The sequence below is a fragment of the Lynx canadensis genome, chromosome B4, assembly GCF_007474595.2.
Source record: "Lynx canadensis isolate LIC74 chromosome B4, mLynCan4.pri.v2, whole genome shotgun sequence".
In the NCBI taxonomy this organism is placed as follows: Eukaryota; Metazoa; Chordata; class Mammalia; order Carnivora; family Felidae; genus Lynx; species Lynx canadensis.
In genome coordinates this window covers 28,943,923-28,953,916 of record NC_044309.1, presented here as the reverse complement: position 1 = coordinate 28,953,916, position 9,994 = coordinate 28,943,923, and the positions used below count along the sequence as shown (strand labels likewise).

General features: G+C 40.3%; 1 protein-coding gene across 1 annotated transcript in view; it reads left to right on the top strand.

The window, feature by feature from the left end:
• Positions 1-5,010: 5,010 nt before the first annotated feature.
• KIF5B (kinesin family member 5B) overlaps positions 5,011-9,994 on the top strand; it is a 50,659-nt gene continuing 45,675 nt past the window's right edge. The window contains exon 1 of the mRNA XM_030321213.2: positions 5,011-5,605. Within this exon, the coding sequence (XP_030177073.1) occupies positions 5,480-5,605 (126 nt within the window). The 5' untranslated portion in view covers positions 5,011-5,479. The remainder of the gene's footprint in view (positions 5,606-9,994) is intronic.

Below are 9,994 nucleotides of genomic sequence, written 5' to 3'. Positions count from 1 at the left end.
GTGCTATTTTGATAAAAACATTTTAAAAATATGTTCTAAAGAATTAAACTGTGGTCTTAAATAGAGTGCAGGAGTTTTCTATCTGACTGTGAAAGAATTCTATTCTGAACAACCATTTGCAGGAGGTGGAATTTGGGGAAAGATGAATGGAGTTTGGTGGCCATAAGGAAAATTCAGGGTGAGATCACAAGACTTTGAAATTAGCAAAATATAAGGGGTCAGTGAAAAGACCAGTTGCCAGGAATCAAGAAAGTAAGATGTTGAACAGTGAGAAAATCCTACATAAATAGGGGGAAGTCAGATGATAGAAGGCTTTGGACTCTAAGCAGAAGAATTTGAACTTGCTTAAGTAAGAAAAAAGGGAGTTGTGGGTTCTTGAGCAATGGAATGATGTAATAAAGAAAGGATTTAGGATATTTAATGTGAAAATTATTGTATGTAAAATAGTGGATATGGAAGGGAATTGTTTGGTCTCTTTCACCATTGTATCCCCAGAACCTGTCTCAGTGCCTGACTGGTAGTGGGAGCTCAACCCATACTTACTGAATAATCAAATGGAAAAGAGGCTGGGCATTGTCCTAGTAATCCAGGCATGTGGTAGTAAGGCTTGGGACTAGGAAGGGATAATAGAAATGGAAAGGAACAGGTGCCTCTTATACACATTTCAAAAAAAGAAATACTGTAATTTCCTATTCTAAATGCCCATTTAAAAAGTCATTTCACATTAAATATAAACAAATTTTCTCATAGTAATAATGTTATAAATAATGTTACATTCTTAGGCCCTCTCTAACTATAATTAGTCTAAAATATAGTCCAATCTAAGTACATATATTATGCTTAAGTAACATTTAATAGGGTCGTTTCTGGTAGATAAATTTTAAGTTCCAAGTTGTGGGTTTTCATACCAATTGTGTATTGCCATTAATAAATTTTCAAAATTGAGTATCTTTAAACAATAACCATCTTATGACATCTCATGATTTTGTGGGTGAGGAATTTGGGCAGGCCTCAGCTGGGTGATTCTTCCGTTCCAAGGGTGTCACTTAAGATTACTCACTGATATTTATCTGCAGGGTGTACTGGTCTGGACAGTTCAAGGTGGCCTCCTCTGCAAGTCTGGAGCTTGGGTAAGGACAGCTGGAAGGCTGGGATAAGCTGGGACTATGGTTAGAGTGCCTACATAAACATGGCGTCTCTAGCAGGGTAGTTGATCTTTTTATGTGGCAGTTGAGACTTCTCTGAAAGAGTGTTCCAAGAGATCTAAGTGGAAGCTACAAGACTTCTTCCCACTTAGTCTTAGCATGCAGTGCATCACAATTCTGCCACATTATATGGTTACAAGTAAGTCAAAGGGCCAGGAGAGAGGCCTAAATCCAGGGATGCTTGCTTTGTTGGAGGATCATCTTTGGTGGCTAACTTCCACAATGGAGATTTAATGTTCTAAGTTTGTATAGGTACTTAATTCCTATCCTTTTCAGACTATTCCAAAAAATACAAGAGGAAGGAAAACTTCTGAATTCATTCTCTGAGGCCAGTATCATCCTGATACCAAAACCAGATAAAGACCCCACAAAAAAAGAACTACAAGCCAATATCTTTCATGAATACAGATGGAAAAATCCTCAACAAAAATATTAGCAAACACACCCAATGATACATTGAAAAAATCATACACCACGATCAAGTGGGATTTATTCCCAGGATGCAAGGGTGGTTCAATATTCGTAAAACAATCAATATGATACATCACATCAATAAGAGAAAGGATAAAAACCATATGATCATTTCAATAGATGCAGAAAAATCATTTGCTAAATTACAACATCCATCACAATAAAAACCCTCTGCAAAGTAGGTCTAAAGGGAACATACCTCAACGTAATAAAGGTCTTATGTGATAATCCTACAGCAAACATCATACTCAATGGAGAAAAATTGAGAGCTTTTCTCCTAAGGTCAGGAATAAGACAAGGATGTCCACTCTTACCACTTTTATCCAACATAGTACTGGAAGTCCTAGCCACAGCAACCAGACAACCAAAAAGAAATAAAGGGCATCCAAATTGGTAAGGAAGAAGTAAAACTCTCACTATTTGAAGATGACATGATGCTATATATAGAAAACCTGAAAGACTCCACCAAAAAACTACTAGAACTGATAAATGAATTCAGTAAAGTCGTGGGATACAAAAACAATGTACAGAAATCTGTTGCATTCCTGTAGACTAATAATGAGGCAGCAGAAAGTGAAATTAAGAAAACAATTCCATTTTCCATTTACAACTACATCAAAAACAATAAAATATCTAGGAATAAGCTTAACCAAAGAGGATGAATTTCTTTTATTAGTGTTTTATGGAAGATATTCACAAACCAAGAAACAAACTCTTAACTATAGAGAAATGATGGTTACCAAAGGGAAGAGGTGGGGGAATGGGGATTAAAGTTATACTTAACATGGTAAAAAAAAAAAAAAAAGAAAGAAAAGAAAAGAAGAGAAAAGAAAAGGAATGCCTCTGTCTTTACTGTGCCAACGTTGTTTAAAGTTTTTTAAAACTTTAGCATTAATAAAAAGATTAAATCTCAATCAATCTGTATAGGTACAAGTACCACTCACATTTTCATCAGAAAAAAGTTGTATTAATGAGTCTCAAACTGTGTCCTCAAGGAAACCTGTTTCATTGCTAATGTGGAATAATGCCAGTCTTTTCCATATTTGGAAGAAAAACTGGGATTAACCAATTTTTAAAAAGTCAATCTTTAGTTTCACTATGAAAATAATTCTTAAAGCCTATTGCCTGATACCACTATTCCTCACTGATGTGACAGGACACGTTTTTAGAAATATTTTGTTTTTCAAGTAGCATTTATCTCCTTCCTGGTCCTAGGCAGAGTCAGGTTCTTTATGCTCCCTTGCCCAGAAAAAGTGTGAATGTCAGATCCGAAAGCAGAAGGCTCTTGCAGACACTTCCCTTTCTGGATTTTGTTTTCATAAAGTCTGTGCTTCCAGAATCTGCTGTGCAGAAGGAAGGAAGAGGCAACAGTTGCAACCAAAGTGCCTTAAACAGCAGATGTTTCCAGAGCTTAATTCCTTGGCCCTTCCATCAACCTCCTTTCCTGTCCCACACCCATGAGTCACCTGAGTCACCTTTTTGGAACCCCTACTCCACGGAGACTTTGAAAATCACTGCTCTAGAGCAATCATTCCCCAGGTCTGAGGTGAAGACACAAAGGAATGGTGGAGTGGAAGTTGAGGAACTTCAGACACAAACTACCAGATTTCTCTTCTGCATGTATAAAGGATGAAGTAAACAGTGGAGTTAGAGGTACCTGGAACTTTTTCATAGCCTGTGAGTATGGAAGAATGCTGATACTGGTAATCAAACTGGAAAAGTTGAGTAGTTGAACTGAGTATTGGCAGGAAGCAGAGGATAATTAATTAGTCTCTAGAATGTCAAATGTAATGTTAAGGTAATGCATCCTAAAGAAGGTGGCCTATAAGCTGCTAGAGGAATGGGAATGTCACACAAGTGAAAAGGTCAGGGTTGTAGATAAGAGTCTAGCAACTGTTGAAGACATGGGCTCAGAGAAAGAGCAGAGTGCTGAGGACAGGGTTGTCATGAAATCCTGTTAAAAAGATGGAAAACTAGTGGCCCACCTGCCACAACAACCTCCTTCTTTGAGCGATTGCTGCTCTCTTTCACTGAAAATTTTGTTCTCTAAAATTATAGACTATCAGAATCATTGTTTGAAATTATATCAGTAAGAATAAAACATCCTACTCTTTCTTCGAGGCTCTAAGACATAGAGAAGCTGCCTTGATTGACTTCCAAGACAGGTGCAGAGATTTGGGTCAGAGGTTTCTGAAGACAACTTTCCACATCTATCTTAACTTTGTAGTCCCCAAGGAAACAGGACCTTGGGTCCACTTGTACTCTAGACCTGAGGTCCTATCTCTGCTTTGTTTGGAGCCTACTGAAACACAATTTTATTAAAATTTTACCTAAATGCCACACTTCCCCCAGAGCCCTTTAACTCCATCTTTGCCTTTGTTTGGCGAGATGTGCCAGAGTTCCTCAGGTGTGAACTCTCCCTCATTGCTGTGGATCAACAACGCTGTGTCTGTTGAAGTTTGGATTAATTTCTGGAGGCATTTGGATGGTAGGGCGAAGACTGAGCACTGGAGGTTTGTACAATCCAATCATTCATTTTTTACAAACCAGAGAAAGGGTTCCTGATTGTCTTTGCAGTTCTTCCACAGCACCTTAGAGAGACTTCCAGGTGAGAGTCATTATGGTATCCATCTTTCTAAAAAGCCACTTCAGCTTTTTAGCTGACATATAATCCACAAATTTATCCAGGTCTTTTAAGACCATCTTCAGACTCAGGTCAGTCATTCCTTCAGTGTTGAGATGGACGAGTTCCATGTATTTATTACCGGAGAAGCGGGACCTCCAATTGACTGAGGCCCTTCTCCCCAACCACCTTGCTCTTCCACATTTCTTCAGCAATCTTCTGCATTCCTTAAGAGAAATGTCCTTTTTCTTTCTTGTCTCCCCAACGCACTCTCTCAGTAAAGAGTAACCGCTTAAACCAGAGAGCCAAGCCCCACCCTTCGCTTCCAATCTTCCTTTCTCTGGGAAAGCGCTCTAAAAAGGTGGGCTACGAACCAATTTTATCTCCAGACCAAACAGAAGGCAAACACCTCCTTATTAGGAATACAGTATTTTATTTAAACAAGCTACAACATAAGGTAGTTTTAACAAATCCCTTGACCCCTGAAGAAGAGAAAACTAAGCGCGTCCGCCTTCGCTCTGGGAAATTCTGCGGCCAGAGAATTGCCCGGTCAGGCGGCGGGGCAACCAGAGGTACTTCTATAAGAGAGCTTCCAGTAAAACTCGAATCAGCAACCCCAGGGCGAAGAGTGGCTGCAGGGCGGCGGCGCGGCCCAGCGCGGACGCGGATTGGTCATCTCGGCTGGGACCCGCCGCGCGTGCGCCGTGCTCCGCGCGCACCGCCCATCCAGCCGCTCAGTCGCCGGTCTTCGGCCTCTGAAGTGGTCGGGTGGCTGCCGGCAAGCCGGCGATCAGACTGCCCGGCGGGCGGACGGCGGGGCCGGCCTGCTGTCTCCGAGGAAGAGGGACGTGGCAATTTTTCCGGTGTCTAGAATCCCGTCGGACCTGTGCAGCCTGCCCAGGCCGACGAGGGAGAAACTGAGGAGCCGCAGACTCTCCACCCGTGCCGCCGCCGCCATGGCTGCCATGATGGATCGGAAGTGAGCCTCAGGGCCACTGCTACCGGCGCCGGCGCTTCGAGTCTGGGTTCCCGGGCCACCGCCGCCGCGGGAAGGGCGGGCGACGCGCCAGACTGCTGACTCTCTCGGCCTTCGCGACCCCTGTCCTCAGCTCGGGCCTGCTTCCTTCCAGACTGAGAGGCGGGGAGTGGCTCCCGGTCTCCGGCCCCGGCAGCGAGGAAGATGGCGGACCCGGCCGAGTGCAACATCAAAGTGATGTGTCGCTTCAGACCTCTCAATGAGTCTGAGGTGAACCGCGGCGATAAGTACATCGCCAAGTTTCAGGGAGAAGACACGGTCATGATCGCGGTGAGTGACCAACGCCCCTACCCCCAGTCTAGCTCCTTCGGGCCTGGCCGGGCCCCGAGTTCGGGGAAGTGGCGGGGTGCAGAATTGAGAGCTAGCAGTGATGACCCCAACCCCGCCCCCGAGTAGAGTTTGCCGGTTCAGATAACCCTGGGGAGGGAGACTGCGCGGCTCCATGGCTGTTCCTGGATCGCCCCTACCCCGATCTTAAGTGCCCAGAGAAGGGAGGCGCCTGGTCTCTGTCTGGGACACTCCCCCACCTGGGGCACTGGAGGAACTGTCCGGGGTGTAAGTTTAGTGCATATTTGCCTGTGTGTGTGTGTGTGTGTGTGTGTGTGTGTGTGCGCGCGCGCGCGCACCCGCGCGTGCACAGTTACTGATGCTGTTGGTGTTTTGGACTACCCCAAGTTTACCATTTGTAACATGTGCAAGATTAAAGTTTAGCTAAGAACGTTGAGCTTTAAGACTAGCCCTATTGTACCTTAAATAGTGAAGATACTTAGTTTTATAGGAGATAAAGATACAACTATTTGCTGAACCGTATTGTTTGCCTCACGGGAGAAGGAAAAATTATCAAACAACTACAAATATACCTGTACCTCAAATGTTCACCCACCCGTCCTTTGAGTGATGAATGAACGTTCATGTTAACTATTATAAATGACAAATTGAGGACTGTAAAGAGTGAGTTTTCTTTTGAAATCGGAGTGATCAATTTTGTTCAATTTTATAGTAGATCTAGCAGATCAGATTGGATCAAGTAAGTGCCCAGAAAAATCTGTAATCTCTTACTGGGTTTTATGGGGTAAGAGCATAGCAAAGAGTGTTAACTTTTTGTATTATAATTATAAAGGTAAGCTTTTAAAAAAAAATTAAAATTTGACCAGTAAGCTGGATTGATTTCTTGTTAACATTAGATCTCTACTTCTGCCTTGAAGAAAAACTGATTTTGATAATCTTAAGGACGGAGAAATAGTGTCCTTTGTACTATAAAATGTAAAACATAACTAGAGTTGGCTGATCATTGTCAGGGAAACCAGAATGTAAGGTTGATTTTTTTTGTGGTCTGATCTCTGGTATCAAAAGGTCCTCTGGAAATAGAATTTCCAGGTTAAGAAGATTAAAATGGGTAGCAGAATATTACATACCTAATTGTGACTAAAAATTAAACTTATCTTTCTTGGTAATGCGATTGTGGCAGAACTTTTTTCTACATTGCTATCATGGTACAAAATCTTAATGTTAATCTTTTCTCTAATGGCATTCCATATTTAGCATATTGTTTGCACAGCCTAATTTGGAAATAGGACAAAGGGTCACAGGAGATGGGACATTGATGATTAAGAGCATTGACATAGGAGATAGGACTGAACTTCTTCAAGAGTTTCTATGTGAAAGTTTCCAGAATTAAGCTCTAGGTAATGAGTGTCGTGTCATAGCCCTTTGTTGCTTGGTAGGCTTTTGGCAAACAAATCATTAGATTACTAACAACTGCCAGCCACTACTGTGTAAAGACTGTCCAGCTGGCTTTTTGTTAACAAGTTCATGAGAGAAACTAAATGATACCATGGTGAGACTAAGAAGTTAAGCACAGAAGTAGTCATCCTTTTCCTTTAGGATGGTATCTTCTGTGGAATCAGAGGAGGCTTGCAGGGCCTGGGTTGTTGACAAACTGGCTACTAGTTGCTCAGAGTTTTTGTGATTACTCAGCAGTAACAGTGGTTGACACATTGAAGCTATTTCCTTTTTGATTTGTATTAAGAATGTCTCATTTCTGCAGATTTTTGTGTGTGTGTTTAAACAAATCTATAAGTATTACCAGGATTCATTTGTTGGAATGATAGGATTTAGGATTCACAAGATGTATTGAGAAGGCAACTTTCTGCCCAAATATGACGTAAAATATGAGGACAGTTAAAACAATTACCACTGGAAGCACACATGTATTCTAGGTTGTTCCCTTTGAATAAAGTTCTTGGACGTTCCTTAACAATGTAAATAAATTTAAGTGATAATAGAAGTAATGAATAGGTGATTGAGTTGTGAATCTGCAATAACAGTTGGCCTTTAAGTAAACTGGTAAGCATTTTTAGTCTTTTTTTTTTTTTTTTTAAGTTTAAGCAAAAATACAACGGAGTCCTGTAGCCTTAAGAAATATAAGAGGACAGGTTTAGTTCATTATTTTCAAGAATTAATCTGCATTTACTGGGTCATTGGTTACTCTGAGGTCTCAATTTTTTAAATGAATTTATATTTTAAAAGGTTGGGAATTTATAAGGAATAGCTGAGAGAGTGAAATTTAAAAATTTCTAGGTAAAGTCATGTGTTGGTTTATTTTGTTCATTTTACTGGATCCTGATTCAAAAGAAATGGTTTTAAGAAGGAATTGCTGCAGTGCGTCATTTAAAACTAAATTATTTTAAACATGATTTAAACACATTTGTAGTCTTCTGGTTAAATCAAGATTTAAAGAGTAAGTAGTTTATAATGTTACTGAATTATAGGTATAATCTGTGCTCCTTTAGAAGATAATTTTTAAGGATTCTCATTTTCATTGAAGTTCAATTTCCAATATATTGTCCAAACTTTTTTCTGTTACATCAGTGATTTTAATATAATATCCCATGGCAGGCAAATCTTGTAATCCTATAGTGTCTCTCTGTGTTTTGCAACTTTCATACAGATTTTTTTGGTAATTAAGTGCTTGTTAAAGAGGTATAAGTATCACATATTGAATGAAATAAATGGATTATTTAAGGAAAACCTTTAAATAAAAAAAGGAGGACAAGGGAAACACCGTATTTAGTTGAAATGAGCCTGCCGAAAACTCCAGGAAAAAAAAAGTCAATAGAAAAAATTATTTCTTTATGCATCATAAAAGTGGAACATGCGTATGTGTATCATTAAGTATCTTTATTAATCATTGTTCCTTATATGGTATACTGTAGAGGCTGTCAGAACCAAAAACAGGCTGTTGCAGTTCATTGAAATTAGAGGAAAGTAAAACCTAATTAGATAATCTTGTCCAGTTCCTTGCTTATAGCTCAACATGATTTCTCTTTTCAAGTGAATGATGATTTGGTGTTTGATCCTAATTACCCTAAGAGTGAACATTAAAAGAGAAGAAGTCATCATCACACCTGTACAGTTGTGGAATCTTAGCTAACAGTCATTGTCAAACTAAGGAAAATCTGATAAGCTATAATCCCATGTGATCTGAGGATCACTACTCAAAATTTTAGAGAAAGGTATATATGCCTGCTAGGAGGGTGTCCTTTATAACCAGATTTGATGTTCTGAAAATACAAACAGGAACCACTTCACTAAGAAATCTGAGGTATGGGATGCCTGGCTGGCTCAGTCTGGAACATGCAACTCTTGATATTGGGATTTTGAGTTCAAGCCCCACGTTGGGTGTAGAAACTACCTAAAATTAAAATCTTAAAAAAAAAAAAAAGACAAATCTGAGGTATGGTTGCAATTCAGATAAACATTCCTATTTGGTTTTGTCCACTTGAAGCCTAAGTCAGATATGAATGTATCTTATGACTTGGGGTATCTCTGAAGGTTCATAGAAATAAGACTATATAATGTACATTTCAAGGCAAAGAACCAGGATTTTTAAGATACGGATGTCTAGATTGTGAGTGTTCCTTTGTTTAATTCATTTGAAAGATTTTTTTTTTTTTTAAATTTTTTTTTTTTCAACGTTTATTTATTTTTGGGACAGAGAGAGACAGAGCATGAACGGGGGAGGGGCAGAGAGAGAGGGAGACACAGAATCGGAAACAGGCTCCAGGCTCCGAGCCATCAGCCCAGAGCCTGACGCGGGGCTCGAACTCACGGACCGCGAGATCGTGACCTGGCTGAAGTCGGACGCTTAACCGACTGTGCCACCCAGGCGCCCTGAAAGATTTTTAATTAAGAGATGTCCCTTAATTGTAGACCCATTAGAAGTTTTTATGTTTCATGTATCTTGTTTTTCATCCCAGGAAGCTATGGTCAGTTAGTAACTTCAGGTCTTGATCTCTAATCAAAACATTTGCCTTATTTAACAAAATTATAGTTTAGTTTTGGAATTTAAAATAAAACTTTTGTCAACTTAATGCTTATAAGTACTCAATTTTTTTTTTTTAATTTTTTTTTCAACGTTTTTTATTTATTTTTGGGACAGAGAGACAGAGCATGAACAGGGGAGGGGCAGAGAGAGAGGGAGACACAGAATCGGAAACAGGCTCCAGGCTCCGAGCCATCAGCCCAGAGCCCGACGCGGGGCTCGAACTCACGGACCGCGAGATCGTGACCTGGCTGAAGTCGGACGCTTAACCGACTGCGCCACCCAGGCACCCCAGTACTTAATTTTTTATTTAACAATGATCTAACATCTAAAAA